The sequence below is a fragment of the Cyprinus carpio genome, chromosome B13 (genome assembly GCF_018340385.1).
Source record: "Cyprinus carpio isolate SPL01 chromosome B13, ASM1834038v1, whole genome shotgun sequence".
NCBI lineage: Eukaryota > Metazoa > Chordata > Actinopteri > Cypriniformes > Cyprinidae > Cyprinus > Cyprinus carpio.
The window spans coordinates 11598570-11618590 of record NC_056609.1 but is presented as its reverse complement, the minus strand read 5'-3'; the positions used below and the strand labels follow the sequence as shown (position 1 = coordinate 11618590).

The following is a 20021-nucleotide window of genomic DNA, read 5'->3' as shown; positions in this document are numbered from 1 at the left end:
GGGTCTTCTGAAACAAAGCTATGTGTGAAAACAGGGGGAGGGGAAGGCGAATGTCAGCACAGACACACACAGCTCAGACAGAGATGAGGGGATAATGGGTCTGACTCCAGACAAAGGGGAAACATTAGCCTCTATATGCCACCCAGGAACTGCAGACAACAGGAGCCTTCCAAAAACAAAAGGAGAAATGGTGAAACATCGAGCGATCAACACCTCCAATGATCATTTAAATACACAGGACAACATTTGCTAAGAAAGTTGCTGTTATGCCCTGAAAAGAGGAAAATCAGAAGATCTCTCTGTTTAGAGAGGTGATTGTTAGAGGAGGGGAGAGTCGTAACACAATCTCTCCTCAAATGCTGCTATAACAGATGCAACCAAACTCTCCACCCAGAAAAGAAAAGAAGAAGCACCGCAGCCTGAATTCAAATAAGCCGATTGTTCGTGGGTCTGGTGTGAGAGTGTTGGCCTGCCCTCTGAAGGAAAGAGAAGCTGATTGTCCCATGGCTCTCTAGTGTGTGAGTGTTACCCAGACTGCAGGGGGAAGGTGGGGGCACAAAGGCCCTCTGTCTCAGAGAAGGAGTGGGTTTAACTGCACCGGCTCTGACTTCACAACACCGCCTGCTCCTGCTCCTGCTCCTGCAGCTGGCCTGCTGAGTGACACTGGGCCAGATACAGTGTCTGTTCAGTGTTGCAGAGCAATGTGGAGCTCATAAGAGATGGACTATAAACCTGTGTGACTGGTGCTCATGTTCTAATGGTTTTTGAAATCGCATGTCATGGAGTGTGAGGTTTAAGATCATGTTTGTTGTTAAAGTGTTGGTAGACAAGCCCTCTGTATAGTTATTCACTAAAATTGTATTTTGTCATAAATTAAATTCACCCCCCAAAAAATGGCTGAACATTTATTCATCCTCAAGATGAGTTTGTTTCTTCACTGGAACGGCTTTGGAGAAATTTAGCATTACATTACTTGCTCACCAGTGAATCATCTGCCGTGAATGGGTGCCGTCAGAATGAGAGTCTAAACAGATGGTCTGTTAAGATGTTTTGAACCTCAAACCTTGCTTCTGGCTAAAATACTCCATATCCATGATATTGTGGATATTTCTTCTGTGACTTTCTCCAGTGATAAAGTCTTATCTGAAACATGAGAGAAATATGCACAGACCAAGCACCATTAATAAGCAAAAACAGAACAAAACTGTTCTAAACAAATATGTTGGTGGATTTTGATAACAGGGTATGGACTTTTTCACAGAAGGAAGTGTTAGCATGGATTATTGTGATGATTTATTACTCTTATTCCGATGGCACCCATTCACTGCAAAGAAACAATTGGTGAGCAAGTGATGTAATGCTAAATTTTCACAATTTTTTTTTTTCAATGAACTATTCAACTAATGTACAGTTACATTTACTGTTGTTCTGTGAATTTTCATGGGCAAAATCCAGTCATTTCAATTAGAATCTTTGCAATCTGGAATTTTATGCAAGGGGGCAAGGGATTTCCCCCAGCAGACTTTGCAAAAGGACCAAGTTGGTCACACAAATTTGCAGCGTTGACCAACAGAAAGCTACTTGGTTTGAAAGTGACTTCTGTGTAGGCAGTTTCAAATATAGCTACGTGACTGACAGTAGACAGTAATTTTCTCCAAAATGTTGCTAATGTGACCACAGCTTTACACTTTAGACATAAATGGACATGTTATGACTTGCTGGATCTTATCATTCACATTCAATAGATCATTGTGGTCATCAAGTTCTGCATAGAGTTTATTTCATTTTTTTTTAACTAAACACGTGTAAATGCCATGTGACTAATCACTCTGGAGCTGCAGAAAATGAATTCATGACATCACTGATTCCTGGCCCTTAGACTGTTCAGTTTTAGTCCACTGTTAAGGTTGCACTAAGGTCTTGACCAAAACGATTCTACTTTTTTCCATGACACTCCATCTCATTTTTAAATGCAAAAATGCATTCTATGTGAATGGCCAAAGTCAAGTGCTTTATGTCTATATAATTATAAAAAAAAATAATAAACTAAGGCTGCTTCTGAAATCACATACTCCAAGTATGCACTTCTTTTGAATAAGTAATTATTTTGCAACTGTTTAAAAAAGTATGTTCTATATAGAATGCATGTATAGTAGTATTTAATCTGGACATAATGTATTCATCTTTATGTCACCGTTGTTACCTACAATGTCAAAACTCCTCTCCTGTGACCTCATTCAGAGACCTTTCACCTTTGCCTACTATATAGTAGGAAAGCATATGATTTTGGATGCAGCCAAACAACTAACCAGCGAAATACCTTTCACATTTTTAGCATGGGCAATGCAGCAACAAGAAGAAAAATGGTCTTTTACACACATTTTTACACATCAATATATCTTTCCACATCTGTCCTTTAAGAAATGCAGATTGTCAGTCTTGTAAGTCATCATAACGCTGATCCATTTAATGTCTTCCACTTGAAAACCACTGCTACTACAGTTCTCATATATACCAGTTCACCCTATTTAGAGAAAATCATCCTGCATTCAGATTAAAATCATTGAAACAGTTTACACTGTCACAAGAAATTCAAGAAAGTCTGTGACAAGAGGAATATTTGTTTATTAAACCCATTGCTTGTTTTTCTTCATAAAAAGTGCATGCATAATCCCTCCGGATCAAACAAATGTTGCCATCTACTGGGAAAACATGGCATTGCAAAATTGCCAAAACCCCTGTAAATTCAAAACAATTGGGGAAATTAACAATTTAACTGAATAAAGTGTTAAAATGACACACTTTTATTCATTTTCTTTTACCAGGACAACCATAGAGTACATCCAGAATAGAAAAATAATATGCACTTTTTTATCATTTTTATCAGGTTTGGCTCTTTTCCATTTAGAAGAAACAACCCACTGTAATCATTCTCATCTTTCGTGTGCCAACAACAGGAAGAACATAATAATAAAAGAAAAAGGAATTCACTCCCTTCCAAACAATTCCAGCAAAACAAACTACTGAAACACACAGTATCCGACTCACACATTACAATCACTCTGATATGAAGTACCCAGGACTCTGAATGGACATGAGCTCAGTCAGATCAAGCCTGTGTATCTTTAACAGGGTAACTGCCTTGGCTTTGTTTGAAATGACAAAAAATCATGGCCCCATTCACACAAAGCTACCCTGGTAGGATTACACAGAGATCACAGAACAAAACATCAAGATCAAATCAAATACAGAAAATAAGTCTGCAAGAATATTATTCAGGAATCAAGCTGATATGCATGCGCTATTTAGATGCATGCTCAGATGTGACCAAAACAAACAAAAAAATAGAACAAAACATGTTTTTTGATCACTGTTTGTCATGGAATAATAAAGATATCAGAAAGCAGCTTCACACAGGTCCTAATAAAATCTTAATAGCTGTTTCTAACATTTGATTTAAACATAAATAACACTTTTATTGCTAAATAAACTCTGCTAATAAGTCACGTACTGGCACAAGTCATGTATTATTTCAACAATGAAATATGCTGATATAGCAACACATTAAAATTACTAGCAACTTCTAAAAAAAAAAAAAAAAAAAAAAAAAAAAAAAAAAAAAAATTCCAAATAAGTTTAAATGGATTAACAACCAAAACGTTTACACAAATCAAACAAATTATTTAAACTTGAACTTGTTAAATGTAATCATTTGACTCTGAAGACTTATTTTTCAAAATCAAAGAATTATTTTCAAATATAGAATTATGAGGAAAACAGAGTTAACCTCCACTGTCATTAAAACTTTGTACACAGAAACCCCCCAAAAAGATCCAAATATAATTAGTTTTAGAATTGTGTTAGTTTTAAGCTTATTTACACATTTGAAGGGAGATTTGATGTGGATGAGCTGCAGAGGGACGTTCACTCATCTGAGCCATTAGCTTGAGTTTTTTGGTCACCGACGTCATCTGAAGGATCACCCTGCATTAAAAACAAGACACTTATTATACACTTTATTTAAACAATATTCTACAGTTTCATGAGTCCTGGTCACACAGTGATGAAACTAATAAAGGTTCATACGTGTGATAAAACGCCCTGGATCTCCTTCATGACGGTGTCAAGGCTGGACACTGTGCTGTGGAGCTGTTGTTCGTAGCTGCCTTTCTGCTGGTCTGAGGCTCTCAGGTTGTTCTCTGTCTCTCTGAGATTGTTCTTCACCTCCTCCAGCTCCCTCTGAAGGCTGCTGTTTGCTCCTTCTAGCTCGGCTATATGCTTCGAGTCCTCCTCTACAAAACAGAAGAGTTTGATTAGCAATTTAATTGTAATGAGGGTAGAAAAATGTATGCTGATGAATTGTAAAAGTAAACATTTTTGATATTGACTTTAAGTCAAAAACAATGAGCTGAATCAACACTGAAATCCGAATTCAAATATACAATGAAAATGAGACAAATGAGGTTGTTACCCATTTTAATGTCCTGCTGCATGAGCTTCTGCTCAATTTCCTCTCGGGTTTTCCCACTCTTCTCCAGCTTCTGCATCATGCTTCCCACATCCACCATGGCTCCCTTGTAGACGATCAGGCTAGATGACTCGCCGCTGTCCTCTGATTGCCGCTTGATCTTCAGACTGGGCAGCAAGCTTTGGTTACCTGCAGGGCACACAGAGTGATTCAGTCCACTGTAACATCACCGACTGTACTCTAGTGTTACGAACAAGCCTCTCAGTTCCAGCCATCACTCTCTTTGCACACCTAAAAGGTTGTCTATCAGAGCATCAGAGGTCAACGTGGGGCTAGGCTCGTCCTTAGGTCTGTCCGTTAGCTTTCGATAATGGCAGGACTCTCTAATCAATGGTTTGTTTAACAACTTCTTCACCTGAAAACAAACAAGATATGTTAGTTAACACATTGTGTCCCGATCAAGCAAGATGCAACTAAAAGGTCAAGCAACAAACATCACAGCTTATGTTTTCTCATTATTGATTATTATTATTATTATTGACCAATTAAATATATTTTTTAAATGTAATAAATAAAATAATATATAATAACAATAATACATATAATTACAGATTTTATTATTAAAACAATACTAGCAAATAAATTATATTAATATCATCATAATCATAAAAAAAACATTTATTTTATTTTTAACCAATAAAATTATTATCAAGTACTATAATTGTTACATCCAAAATAATAATTATAATAATAAGTAGTAGTAGTTGTTTTTGTTGACTTTGAACATTAATATCATCAACATCATTATTATTACTACGGTAATAATAATACAAGTAATAATAAATATGAATGTGTTTATTAACTAATATAATTGCTATTTTATCAAATTCATACAACTTTAAATGTATTATTAACTACTATTCAAATTAAATCAGATAATAAATTATTAAAATATATAATTATAATAATGATTATAATTACTATAATACATTTATATTATAATTATAGTATATAATAGTTCAATTTAATTTTTAAAAAAACAATGAGAAAAAATAAAAAAGGAAAATTTCCCCAATATATTATCATCATAATGAGTAATTATTTTCTTTAAAAAAATTAACACTAGCTTCTCTATTCTTTTTGTATTCCATCTATTTCTTTTATTTTTATTTATTATATCATTTAAAAAAAAAAAACTCACTCCGTGTACTACGTTAAGCTTACTGAGACTTGTTATAGCACTTGCGCATCATTGCTCTTTTGTTAATTTTGATTGCTTCCATTGTCCTCATTTATAAGTCGCTTTGGATAAAGCATCTGCTAAATGACTAAATGTAAATACATGGTACTTAAAGCCTCCTTAAACTTTCCCAAGTAACAACTAAACACACAACACTGCACAGAAGCAGCACCTGAGCTCTGGAGAGATGCAAGCCCAGCGTGTACATGATCTCCTCCAAGTCCTTCTCCATCAGGTAGCCGCAGTGACTCTGGTCGAAGTACACAAAGGCCATCAGCAGATCCTTGTTAAACGTCACCATCTGCTTTTTCTTCTCATCCTATGGACAGATTGAAATAATAAAGCATCCCACTCCTCTCACTATTAGAATCTTTTTGTGTTGCTAAAGGAGATGTTGTTGACCCACTTTATCTTTAGATGACCTCTCTTTGGACTTGCGTTCATCTCGCCGGTCGTCTCTTCTGTCTCTGCCATTTGAGTCTTCATCATCTTTATCTGAGGAGCACAAAGGATCAGTTCCTGGATCAAAGAATCAAAACTGATCAAAAGTGTGCTTGAGGATCCAGGTGAAACAGTGTGACCCCTACCGTCGTCATCATAGTCATCTGCGTCTTCTGCCTCCAGTGGGTCATATTCATCAGCGTTGTTGTTGCTGCTGCCATCTTCATTATCATCATCATCTTTGGATTCTTCTCTCTTAATTCCTCTCTCCTTCTCCTCATCCTTTACCCAGGAGATATTAAAATATCCATATTAAAAAAAAGCTTTAAAAATGCATTCATTTGAACAAATCACAATGCTTTTAATGCATTTATTGATTGCAGAATTGATCCAAACACAATCCCCACACCTTTCTGACCAATCAGTGTGATTCTTTTCCAGTTGTTCATGATGCCAAACAAATATTTTCATGAAAGAAAAAAAAAAAGTTTTAAACCAGGTGTAACTACACTATCACTAATCAATATTTGCTATGAAAATGTCCATGAATTTTTAAGCTTTTAATAATTTCCATGACTCTTCCAGGACACAGGTTTTAAAATGTCCTGATTAGAACGGTCAAAATTAGCGCGTTAATGCAGGCGATTTTTTTTTCAGTTAAACGCATTTAAAATATTTAACGTGTTCAAAATATTTAATGCAAGGGCAGAGCTAGGGTTGGCCACCCCACTCACAACTGCTGATTCTGTCTGTTTTCTTGACAAAAATATGTGTTGAAGTCCTTTAAGAACATGTCTTTGAAATGCAGTAGTTTTCCGAACTGGGGTGGGTCCGAAAATGTAACGAGTTAATGAGAAAATACGATGCGTGTCAGATCTGCATCACGTTCTGCAGCGGCAGCTCTTAAAGTAATAGCAGCCAAAAACCTAGTAACCAAGCTGCTGTGATATCTGTTAATCAAAGAACAAAAAAAAAAAAAAAGAGGAAGTCAACTTTTGTAGCTTCAAGGATTCATTTACAGCAATTTAATTTAAAACATTGTATTTGATAACTTTTTTCGATTTCTGTATATTTAAGTAGTCTAATAAATGTTAAAGTTGATAGCTCTCAATTATACTGTAATGTTGAATGTTGGCTATAGTCAATGGGTAAATATTAGGAGAAAAAACTATTTCCTAGAGACATCAGTAGTATTGGTATACGTGATGCCTTCAGTCATTAAAAAGATGCACAAATGATTATATAAATATTAAAATTATACTATCTTTATACTGTTTCTACATTTAGGATTGAATGTGAAATTTATGATAAAAATCAAATTATGATAAAAATGTTCATGTTAGGTGGAATAAATCACGATTAATTTCAGAAAAAAATGTGTGATTAATTAGTTAATTTTTTTTAATCGATTGACAGCATTAGTCCTGATATTTCCAGGTTTTGTCATGGTCGTAGAAACTCTTGAAGTATTTCCCCCACCTTCCTCTTCTCATCCTCCTCTCTCATTCTCTTTGTGGCCGGCTCTCCATTTTCTCCTTCCTTCTCCTTCTTTACGTCCCTCCTCTCTGCCTCTTTTTTAGCTTTCTCTCTTTTATCTTTCCTCTCATCCTTGCTGGGAAGAGAAGCCAGTGCTTTATAGATCCTGTAGCCGAAGTCTCGTTGAAGCATCTCATTGAATAATTCAGCAAACAAAGACACCTGCAACAGACACCAATTTAGCCTCACTGGAAAAATGCTATAGGTTTTATTAATATTTATTCATTTTTGATTTAGTATTGATTTTTGTTTTTGTATTTAAATCTACAGTCCGTAACTTTTTGTGTGTTCTAAAATGATAAAATTAATATAATAAGCGAGTACACCATGAATCCATTTTCCAAACCGTGTTTTTGTCCTGAATCACTAAGGTTCAGCTATAACAAGTGTTTATATTCGGACTATTTCAGTTCCTGCGTGATTCATCACAGACATAAACAGAGAGAAGTAGCTACAATGTTCTTCCGCAAGACACACGCAGTTCTGTTTATTAACCGCTAGAGCGCCAAAGGTTACGGACTGCAGCTTTAATATTTTTTATTTTCATCTTCAAGTAAAAGGTTTAGTAATTTTGTGGGTTTGTTTTTACTCATTTTTATTTCAGTTTTATTTTTTAGTTATTTTAGTATATATAGTTAAACTAAATGAAAATGAGAAATACTGACATAGCAACTGTTTTTCTTTAATATTTGATTTAAAGTATTTAATGTTTTGTGAATGAATATTATTTGAATGACAAGTAACTTCTTTCACTGCAAAAGGCAACCATTTACAAAAGAGTATCTGACACCAGTATACTGTAATTATATAATGTGAAGTCAAGCAAAGTGTTCCAAAACTTTGTAGATTATAGGTGAATGATTAATTTAAAAAATCTTGTTATTTTACCGCTCTGCAGTGATCCTCACCTCAAAGGAGTGCTCTTTATTATCCTCCAGTCTGTAGTCCAGCAGCACACTCAAGGACATGATGCTGCAGTCAAATTTGCCGTTCTTGGCAGTCCAGTTGGGATGGACAATAATGGTGGGCTCATCTGGCAGAACATAGCGTCTCTCCCTGCGCTGGCGTTCCTGCTCCTCCTGCCGCTTTCGTTCCTCTTCCTGAAGGGAAGATTTTTTCCCACGTTTGTATGCGATTTATCAGACAGCCTTCTCTGTAAGAGCAGGATTCTCCGATCTTTTCTCACCTCTCGGTCATCCTCCGGTCTGCAGGATTCATCCTCCTCCACACTCGGAGGTTCAGGCTTCTCCGGCTCCTTGGACTCCTCCACCTGCTCTTCCACCTTTAGCTGTTTGGTGAGGCGAGCGATCAGCTGAGACTTCAGCCCTTTAGAGCTCAGTGAACGGCTCTCCAACTCCTTACGCAAGTCATTGACCTGTGTGCAATTTCGTTTCATCAGCCCTTTGAACGCTCCATGCATTGTTCTCCCATGCCAGGTGATTAAAAGTGTTTTTTATTTTTATATTTTATACAGATATGCCACGTACTCAACTCTTTGAAACTATGATTATACTTAACAGTGCACAAATGTCCTTAACAACTGTTAATGGACAGATTGATGATGTAAATTCTGTTCTGCGAGCAATTAAAAGAAGAGAAAATGTAAAATTTTTTGCAATGTTTAATGATTTTTACAGTCCTGGAGAGGAGTATTTTAAAATTCTTGTTAAGATGTACCAAACATATCTAATCCAATATCAAATGGTTACTTTCTATCAAATACAATACCACTACATTTTTTGCTTATCATCAATGTCAAAAAGAGTTGTGCTTCTTAATACTTTTGTTTAAACTGTGATTCTTTTTTTCCAGAATTCTTTGCTGAGTTCAAATGAGCAGCATTTAGTTTAATTAGTTGTAATAATGTAAAAGTCACATTTGATAAAGTAAATGTGTCCTTGCTTGGTAATAAATTATAATTTCATTACAGATATGACTACTGAATGGTGGTGTATATTGTTAAAAGGGGTATGTATTTTTGTCCAAAAAATTTGCTTAACCATCAAGTGTCTATAAAAAAAAAGTGTCCAAAATAGTTTTGAGAGACTGTCACTAAACTAAAAACTATTGGTGATTTTAAAAAAGGACAAGCTGTTCTATATCTTAGCATTTAATAGGTCTATAAAGAATATAAGCCTAGAGAATATTGATGTAAAATAAAACAGTTCAGTCTGCTTGTGGGAATCTCACCTTCATGGATTTCGGATCAAGTTTAGACCAGTGGGTTGGCGTAGTGACTTCCTTTGAATCATCTTCATCCTTATCCTCCTCCTCCTATGCACATTATTTGAAAGAGAGAGGAAGAGAAAAAAGAAAACAGCATGTTAACACACCACTCTCAGACTGAAAGATGTTTTCTGAAACAAAAGTTGATCCGTGCAAGAAGCAAGGTCACAACTGTCTCTCATTGTCTCCTCCTACTGAGCTCATGACTGGGTAAAAAAAAAAAATCCACTGCTAGGATACACGGAAGCTCTCTAGCTTTCAGAAACAGATCCATATCCCACTCATCAGCCAATCAACCAGTTCTGTGGAATACAAAAAGATAATCAATGGTTCAAAAGATGGACATGGGACAGATGCACTCAGAGAAGGTCTCCAAACCCTACGTCTACGTTTACTGCTGCCTTTTTTGGGCCCACGTATACTCTTTTTAGCTTGTTTTCTTTAACGCCTAGCCAGAACTGTCCTCCCTGGAAAAATCACATCCACAAAGGGTCTAGGCACAGTCCAATCAGAGAACAGCGTAAATAAAAAAAAAAAAAAGGGACAGACAAGAGACAGAACTCAGAGAGAGTTCAGCAGATATTGAACAGGAAAACAAAATGATCTAAAAAACACACACCATAAACACAACCGGCTCTCCAGATTCCAGCATTCGTTTCCCAAATTGGTTTCATTGGTTCATGCGTCAAGTTTTTTAAAGTTTGGATTTGTTGAAATTAAACAGGAAATTTAGAGTTATCTCTATCACGGCTACCAATCGTGCAATCGGATGAGCTGGAAGCTGTTTTACCAGTTGACAGGTGTCATAAAGTAGGACCTAAGCTCTTCCGCTGTGTGTGAGACTGCGTGACAGAGGGAGAGCAGGAGAAAATGGGGTGGAGGGTCAGGGATGAGAGGAAGGGATGGTAAAAGTGGGTTCTGTATGATGCCTGTGATACTTGTCTGTTTCTTTCTGTGTTTTCTGAGTGTTTTGTTTGTCTATTCCTGTGCCTGTGAGAAGCGGAAATGAGAAGAGAGGGATTAGCGTTCAGTGCCTGTTCTCCATCAGCCTCCTTCCGTTCAGCCAAGAGTTTCTCTGCCAGCTGCTCCTTGAGTCCACGGGACAGGCCCTCCCACTCTGAGCGGGTAGGAAGACAATGCCAAACATCCGGGAGAAATAAAACCACTGTCTCCACATGTGCGGGGACTGTCCGCCCTTTGGTGAGTCTCCTCAGGCGCGGTGATAGCGTATCTCTGCAAAACGATACCTGTCGCAAAGGAAGAAGCGCGTTGGAAAGAAACATTCTGTGAGACATCACCCATTTCCCCCAACATACACACACACACACACACAAACACAAAGCCCAGATCCCCTCTACCCCCCGAATGAGACACGTATGAGAAAATACAGTCTGCGGAACTCCACGGGGGGTTTCTCAGGATGAACGGCAGCCACGCATCAGGGAGGTCGACAGACAATATCAAAAACGACATAGACCCCGCCCCCTGCACCCATCAATCTGAACCGGTTGCTCGTGAAAGATAGCTTACAAACCCCCGGGGGTGTGAGAGAAGGACAGATTCAGACACAGTGAAAGCAAGTTAAATATGTAAGATATTTAACACAAGGCAAAGGTCAGAGAGAACAGAAAGTAACGATGGCGGCGACTCCTCTGGCTCTGCTCTCGGAGCAAAAGAATCAATGCATTCACCACATAGATATAGAGGCAGGACTGCCACACACATTAGCGTAAACATTGCAAAACAAAATTATGAACACAAAAGCATCGTACATGTCAAGAGATACACTGCTGTGTCAAAACCATGCAGCGTGTCACAGACTTTTAGATGTTGTCTGCCTGTCGGCCTTTTTTTTTTTTTTTTTTATAGTTTTAAATAAAAGATGCACACATGGAGATTACAAGGAGATGCATCGGCACAGACCGAGAAAGGAGCTGTACTTACCACTGGGTACATAAACTCAGATCAATGCCTGTCAGAGCCTTACAACAACGTATGGCTGTCTTTATAAGGACCGAGGCATCGTTTTCTGGGTCGGCCCCATCCAAAGAGGGAGACCAGTGACCCCCGATGGCCATGGCCTCGTCCTTGCCCCGCATCCCCACCAGGAACTGAAAACAGAGGAGTTCAAATGGGTTACGAGGTGCTGGGAAGCCGCTGAGTGTTCTGAAGGAGACATATGCGGCGGACACAGGGAGAGACAACATCAGATGAGCTTATTCCACACAGCAAAGCGTTCAGCAATGGAATAGGACAGATACACATCACAGTCAGCTCCCCAACACCAACAGAAACTCCCCACATCAAACACAGGAGTGGACAAACATCTTTCAGTGTGCAGGGGAACAAGGAAACTAGTTTCAGTGTACACAATAAAAATTTAAAACCCAAACAATGTTTAAATTATGGTAAACACTACCCTTGTCAAAAAAAAATGGGGTAAAAAAAAAATTTTCAATTAATACTTTTATACAGCAAGAATGAAAAATTAAAACATCAAAAACTAAAAATTAAATCTAAAAAAATGTATACATAATTGAAAAAAACTAAAGCTTAAAAACAAAAAAACACACTTAAAAAAATTCATAGTGATAACAGCTATGGTCCCCGACACAGTAATGTTGTCCATCCCTGTGAAATACTACAGCTTAAGTGCAAAACAATTTTCGTAAAATAGCACATAAGTTAGTGATTACGTAACAAGCTGATTACACAAACCCAGTCCCTTTGCTGCTGTAATTCAGAGAGCTGTACCTTGATGAGGCGGGCAGGGTGCTGGAAGGAGTCTCTCAGCTCTGATGGGTCTTCTGCCAGAGCACAGGACTTATGATACAGCTCATCTAGACTAGGGTTGGCCAGCAGCATTACCTACAACAACCATCAACATTAATCATGACTGCCAAAAACCACTCAATGAAATCTGGTAAGAAGCATTACTCTGAAAAAGAATTTGACAATAAGTTACTGAAAAAAGATGACCCTATCTGGGGGCATTACCTTTGCACTGTAGGTGTGATTGGCATCAGGTGGGTCCAGCACAGCCGTGTTCTTCACCAGAGAGTCCACCTCTTTATGCATGATGTGGAAGTTGCAGTAGTTTCCAAAGGTGAAAGGTCGTGTTAAGGGAAAGGCGTCTACCCAGGTAAACACAGCGTCAAAGAAGTCACTGGGGATGTAGAGGCTCTGATACCTCCGCCGCAGCTCCATCATGTCACAGTTGCAACTGATGAGAATAGAGACACTCATATACCAATCATCCATCTAAACAACACTAAAAAGTGCATCATAATAAAGTAGTGAACTTATAAATGCAGATTCCAAAATCTATGTGTGTCTTTTGATTCTGTGGTGCTCTTAATGCAAGTTTATTGCCTGTGAAGGTCAGATTTAATAACTTTTCAGATGAATTTGAACTTTTTTATTGTCTAATCTGTTTGCAGATCTCTACATATACTGTACAGCATTGCTATTAAATTATTACCAGAGAAACATAATTGTAGAGAAAAACCTTTTCATTCTTCCATGTCTAGGATGAATGAAAATAAAAGTATACAAAAAAAAACCAAAAAAAGAGTCTGTTTACTAATTTGCAACAAGACATCAAGATTCTTCCTTTACAACAATTATCTTACCCATCGAGAGAGAATTTGGAGAACTGCACAGTGTATCTTGGGACGACTCTGCGTGGCCGTCTTGGAGAACGTTCTCTGCGAGGCGATCGGTCTCTAGAACGCTTCCGTGGGGGTGAACGTTCTCTTGATCTCCTTCGCTCTCTATCTCTTTCCCGACTACACAAACACAGGCAAAATAAAGTATGAGCATGTACAGAAAATATAGATTCACAATATTTTCAGACTAAACTGCTGAAGCAGTTATACTTGGTTGTATGCATGTGTGCTGACCTGCGGTCATCCTTCCTCAGGATGAGTTCTGGTCGGTCACTGCGGCTGGGGAAGCGGGGTTGATTATTACTTTGGGTGGGGTGGTCCACACGCCTCACTTGTTGCGGCTGAGGCATCATCCGCACCGGGGGCTGCAGCAAACCCCCTGAGAACACAGAGTCTACACATGGCAGAGAGAGAGATGGGAGATCAGAACTGATTCTGTAAAAGAGCGACTCTGTGAAAGGTGGAGGGGTTTGATGAACCTTTAGGGGGAGGCTGGGGAAGCAGGGGCTGTGGGGGATTCTGCAGCAGTGGGGCCAGAGAAGCAGCTGAGAGCTGGGCCTGCAGAAGAGATGGAGGAGGTCCCTGGGCCGGGATGCTGAACGTGGTGGGCGGGGGTAGAGACTGCAGCATGGCGGGACCTTGTTTCATCATGTTTGGGCCTGGCGGCTGGCTCTGAAGAAACAGAAGAGATTGAAAAAAAGAACCACATAACAGTTGGGTTTGCTAGTATGTACAAATGCCAGTTTTAATTTTGAAATTTTATAATTTTGATTAAGTAGTGCTTGAGTCTAGAGTCGGGCTATATATTTAAAACTATACAGATAGAGATATGTTCTAACATAGATGGTCAGATGTCTGTTAAAGATCTCTAAATTCATGTGTTCAAGCTAAAATGTCTCAAAAGATAAAAGGTAAAAAAGGTAGTAAACTTCAACTAATCTAAAACTGTTGTTGTTTTATTAATTTTTCTTAACGAACTAAATTTATACTACTATTTTTAAATAAATTAAATCTTATTTTTAGCAAGCAGGCATTAAATTTATCAAAAATTACATTTATAATGTTCCACAGAATTCTGTTCTTTTCACAGAATTTATTTGTACTTTCAATTCATCAAAGATGACAATTCAACTTTTCCATCACAGGAATAAATTACATTTTAAAATATATTAATATAGAAAGCTTTATTACTGCCTTTACTGTAATTCTACTCAAATAAATGCAGCTTTGGTGAACATAAGAGACATTTAAAAAATGGTACCGAACACAAACCCTTGAACGGTAGCATATATATATATATACACAAGAAATACAAGATAAAAATGACAAATTCAATTAACATGGCCTAGCTCTGCAGACACCAAGCCAAGATCTATTGTCTAAACTCAAACACATTACTGCACATTGATTCAGTTATCAAAACGATTACGACAGCTTTCAGCTAGGGGCTATAAAAAACAAGACTTTAAATAAATAACATTAGTCCAATACATAATGTTAAGATAACCTGTTTTATAGGATGGGTGGAAATGAGTAATCAAGGAGCACTAAACTCAGTGAACAGAAAATAAATGGTTAGAAATAGCTGGAGACAGAGGAAGCAGAAGCACTGCTATTACTATTTGCTGGTTTTGACCCCTGTTAAGAGACAGAATAGATTTTTCAAGTCTTGCTTTGTGGAAAAAAAAGAAACACAAAAGGCACTTTCTTTCAAGAAAATAAAAAGCAAAAAGGCAAGCATTCTGGGCATTTCAAAAGGAGACAATGTCTCACATATATTGTTAGTGATATATATTAAACAGACAGCAGTCTGCATTTGCTTTATCATCATGCACCTTCTCAGTGTGACACTTGTGTCCAGGTGTACAGATAATTCACACTATGAGGTTTAAAAAAATTAATAAATACAAAAACAGCAGTAGTAACAATACCAGTCTTTCATTGTTAGTTACTTTATAAAAACTTGATTAAAATATTTGCACCCTTGTGCCATTATATTAATTTGTTTATTTACATTAATATTTAACCTTAAATTCTGTAATTAGGTTAATTTATTTGTAATTTGTTTATTTCTAATTAGTATTAAGAATATTATAAAAGGTCAAATTTCTGGTATTTGGACTATTGAAATTTGTGATTAAATAATTAGTTTGGGTAATTACAAAAATGTAACTAAAAAAAACAACAACAACAACAAAACAAATATGACTACAGTGACCCCCCACCCCCCCAGACAAAGAGCATTAATAACACAGCAGGTGCTAATTGGCTAAAGATGGAATCTATGGATTGTGAAAAAATGTTTAATTACAAATCCAACACGTAAGCTTTGAGCTGTAATACAGGGTGAAAAAGCATCAAATCAGAGACACTCGTCTTGGGTGGAAGGAAAGAAACCCAAGGACATGTGACTAAAGCCTGTTTGTGAAACAGGAGAGTGGAGGAGCAGATCAAGCAGAAGACAAAGGGGAGGAGGAGCAGAGAATAGGGATTTGGGGCGCAGGGGTCAAGTGGCGTGGGTTACATTTTGTCTTGAATCCACCGCAGAGTGTATGTCAGAGTAGCGCTGCATTCCTGCTTCAGAGTAAAAGCTGGACAGCTGTGGGGAAACCTGAGGTAAGGGCTGAGGCGGCTGGTGCTACATGGAGATTAAGAACACAGGAATCAACAGCAGTTTCATGAAACACTGTGGAGACAGAACCATATCAGACTCTGTCAGCCAGGGATCCTTTCAGACCGCGTGGGTTTGCTTACCGTTTGGTTGGGCAGCTGAGGTAACGTCTGGATGCGCTGGGCATTCCACTTGAAAGGCATGTTGGGATTGTAGACAGCTTCCACCAGAACACGATCACCGACTTGGGGTGTCTTCCCCTTAACCGCACTACACAAAACAATCAGAAATTACACACCTGACCTTTAAAGCTCTCAAATACTACTGCACATTTACAATATAATGCACCTGAGCTGGAAGAAGACATCTTCATCGACAAAGCCGAAAGTATCGTGTAGCTTGCTGACGACCCCGGTGAAAACACGCTGCTTTTGGGGTTGGGTCTGCTGCTGGTGGCTGGAGCGCGGGGTCGGGTAGGATACGGTTATCTGTGCCGTCTGCTGCGGGTTGGACAGGCTCAGGCTGGTGGGCAAGGCAACAGGGGGCTGCAAAATACACACAGCACAAGGTTAGAACATAAACTGCTCATAGCTGGCAATATTAAGATATGATATGATACAATCTAACTTTATTGTCTGACAAAGTCTGAAATTTGTCTTGCGTTACAACAGGTTCACTTACAATTAAAAAACTTTATCACATGGACCAAAAAAATAAATAAATCCAAAGCTCTGATACAGATTTAATAGTGATCTTTTGCTTCATTTTACAATATTTAAAAATAGTAAGAAGTGCTTTGCAAGAAAAATATGTGAAATATGTGATGCATATGCAGAATTTGGAAACACAGTGTACCTGTGATAGCAGGGCTTGTTGGGGTTGTGGAAGCTGTGAAAAATAGAGAAAACACAAAAAAATTGTACATTAACTACAAGGCATAAAGTGTTAACATAAATATATTTCATTTATTTAAAATCCAAAATCTAGATATTTTCTACATTTTAACTATATAAATATAAGCTCCATATACTACACTACACCATTCAAAAAGTTGGGGTCAATACAGATTTTTTTAAATGTCTTTGAAAGTCTCTTATGCTCACCAAGGCTGCTTTTATATCAAAAATAATAAATAAATAAAATAATATATTGTTTTCTATTTCAATGTATTTTATAGTTTAAAAAAAAAAAAAAAAAAAAAAAAAAAAAATAATATATATATATATATATATATATATATATATATATATATATATATATATATATATATATAAATATTTTAAATTGTAATTAATTCCTCTGACATCCTTCAGAAATCATTCTAAAATGCTAATATTTGATCAGTCTTGATAAACTGTTATTCTGTATAATAGCTTTGCGAAAACCATGATAGATTTTTCAAAAGATAGAAAGTTCAAAAGGAAATCTTTAGTAACATCATCAATGTCTTTTCTGTCAATTTTGAATACATTTCTAGAATTCCATTTCAGAACCAACCACATCTACTAAGACTGGAAGAGAGTCCTGCTAGTTAAATAATGCAGAAAGGCACTCATGCACTGCAGCACTTGCCCTCTTTAGAGTAACCACTGTGCTGACTGCAGCCCTTTTAGTTCATCTGTCATGATGTATACATTTATAAACCCGACAGGCTCTTTTATCCAAAGAGACTTGCAGTGCAATCTACTAGCACACACATTCTCTTGGAATCAAACCCATGACCTTGTGGTACGCACAAGAAATCACAATGAATAATAAAGAGAATTTTCATGATAAAAAACTAGGACTTTGGAAAAGCTAAGAGGCGAAGTAAAAGAGGAGGTGTGGATGAGAGTGAGTGTATGTACCTGATGTGGGACGTTGTAAAGAGTCTGCTGAGGTGGAGGTTGTGGTGGGGGAGCTTGAGGTGGCTGCTGTTGTTGCTGCTGCTGCTGCTGCTGTTGCTGCTGATACTGCTGCAGGGCTGAATTGATCTGCGACTAAAATAAAACACACCAGTGACTCAAGACTGCTCACTGCAGGCTGGGGGAAGGGTTCAGGTTACAGCACTCCAACACAGAGCATGCTAGAAATGCAGATGAGTACAATTCAGAATGATGGAGGGAGCACTTCATGCATTGGAGTGAACAGAATGAGATTGGGTTAGGTGCAGAGTGTTCACTGTATAACTACCACTATCTGTGGAAGATAATAGGTACTACACTAGTGCTGCATGATTTGGGAATGCAACATTTGGCAAAAATCTTCCCATATTTGTGATGAGAAGTGCTTCATCTAAGAGAATCATTAAGGTCTTTTTCCATCAAAATAGAAGTCTGATGGTTTACCGTTTGAAAATGAAGAAATTACGACAGCCATAAATATTATTGTACTTTTAAGGCTGTAATATAAAACAAATGTATTATGACTGTATTATTTTCCTAAATACTCTTTTTTGTTTAACAGTGAAATATTACAACAGTTATGTGTTTTGTTGTTATTTAGTAATGTTTATATTTTTATTTAATAATAATAAAAACAATAATACGCATAATTAAAATACTGAAAATGATTGTTATTCGGTGTGAATCTGGGAGGACTGAATACTATTCACAGTGTACCTACTATATACTAATCTAGCATGTTAGTATGCTATTCCAAAAATAGCCAAAGGGTTTATTGTGCATTTACTCCAGCTGTATTACGGTGCTGGATCACAGCCAGGATCTCACCTGCTGTAATGCAGCTGCAGCGGCTGCCGCGGCCTGCTGCTGGAGCGCGGCGGTCTGCTGCGAGAGCTGGTAGTTGGCAGCTGACTGTGAGTTGAGGGAGGCTAAAGCCGACTGCTGAGTGTACATAGGAGACGCTCCCAAGAGGGACGGCTGCTGTACTCCTAAAGCTACGGGAGACATGTGTGAGATTGTAAGGACATTGCAACTGCTGTCAACAACTTTCAAACAAGCACAAGCTAACTGTGACCAGTCAATGAAACCCAAACAAGAACATCTTGGGCCTTGACCTTCACAATGAGATGAAGCTAAAAATTATGAATGCATGTTTATAGTAACATTTAGTTATTTGAAACTGAAACTGAAATTAATGCAGTGACAATAATAAGTATGTTGCTGAATTATGACGACTTACAGTGTAAACTGTTCAGGTCCAGTGACTGTCCTGAGTGGCCGGGCTGTGAAACCGCTGTTGCGGCAAACTGGGCCGCCCACGGAGGGTTCTTCTGCCCCCCGAACTGGGCCATGGAGACCTGCTCACGTTTTCTGCTGGACCAGGTGCAGATTACTTCCTGTGGGGTCAGTAATTAAACTTACTATAACTACAAGCATACAACTGTATAAACAGGAACTGAAATATATTGGCTGCTCGCCAACACAACACTACTGATAATCACAAGACATACAAAGTCAGTGTTTTGTTGTCTTTGTAACTTTAATGCCACTATTGCCATAGACAACAATTAAAAAGGCCCCATATATAAAGTACATGATTTATTATTACTACAACTGCTGAAACATAAAGTGGAGTTGTTATTAGATTAAACAATCAAGCTTACATTTATTCAGTTTTTTAATAATTGACACATTTAGGTTCTTTTTACAGATTTTTTAAAAATCTGTAAAAGAAGTTGCGTTTCATTTACAGACAACCGAGAGCTGTGTTTGCAAGATTGTTAATTTAATTTAAATAATTCCCCATTATCTCAAAAGACAATGATCTTTCCTTATTTTTTTAATTCCTTCATACAAAGAAAGTAACAACTTTTGTTAAATGTATATATATACGTTAAAAATAGTAGTAGTAGCAGCTTTAAAAGAAAATTTATATCATTTACTGATA

The 20021-nt window shown here is 37.5% G+C and overlaps 1 protein-coding gene across 1 annotated transcript; it reads right to left on the bottom strand.

The window, feature by feature from the left end:
- Positions 1-2601: 2601 nt before the first annotated feature.
- On the bottom strand, positions 2602-19470 carry LOC109101143 (cell division cycle and apoptosis regulator protein 1-like). Its single transcript, XM_042736537.1, is given in 26 exon segments — positions 2602-3984; positions 4087-4292; positions 4472-4657; positions 4760-4883; positions 5881-6027; positions 6115-6203; positions 6296-6431; positions 7629-7847; positions 8594-8785; positions 8872-9060; positions 9876-9959; positions 10946-11110; positions 11112-11126; positions 11128-11158; positions 11856-12022; positions 12666-12779; positions 12909-13134; positions 13544-13699; positions 13814-13973; positions 14059-14251; positions 16334-16460; positions 16539-16735; positions 17046-17078; positions 18038-18169; positions 18902-19068; positions 19314-19470. Coding segments are annotated over 26 exon segments (3627 nt in total). The 5' UTR covers positions 19426-19470; the 3' UTR covers positions 2602-3924.
- Positions 19471-20021: the final 551 nt, after the last annotated feature.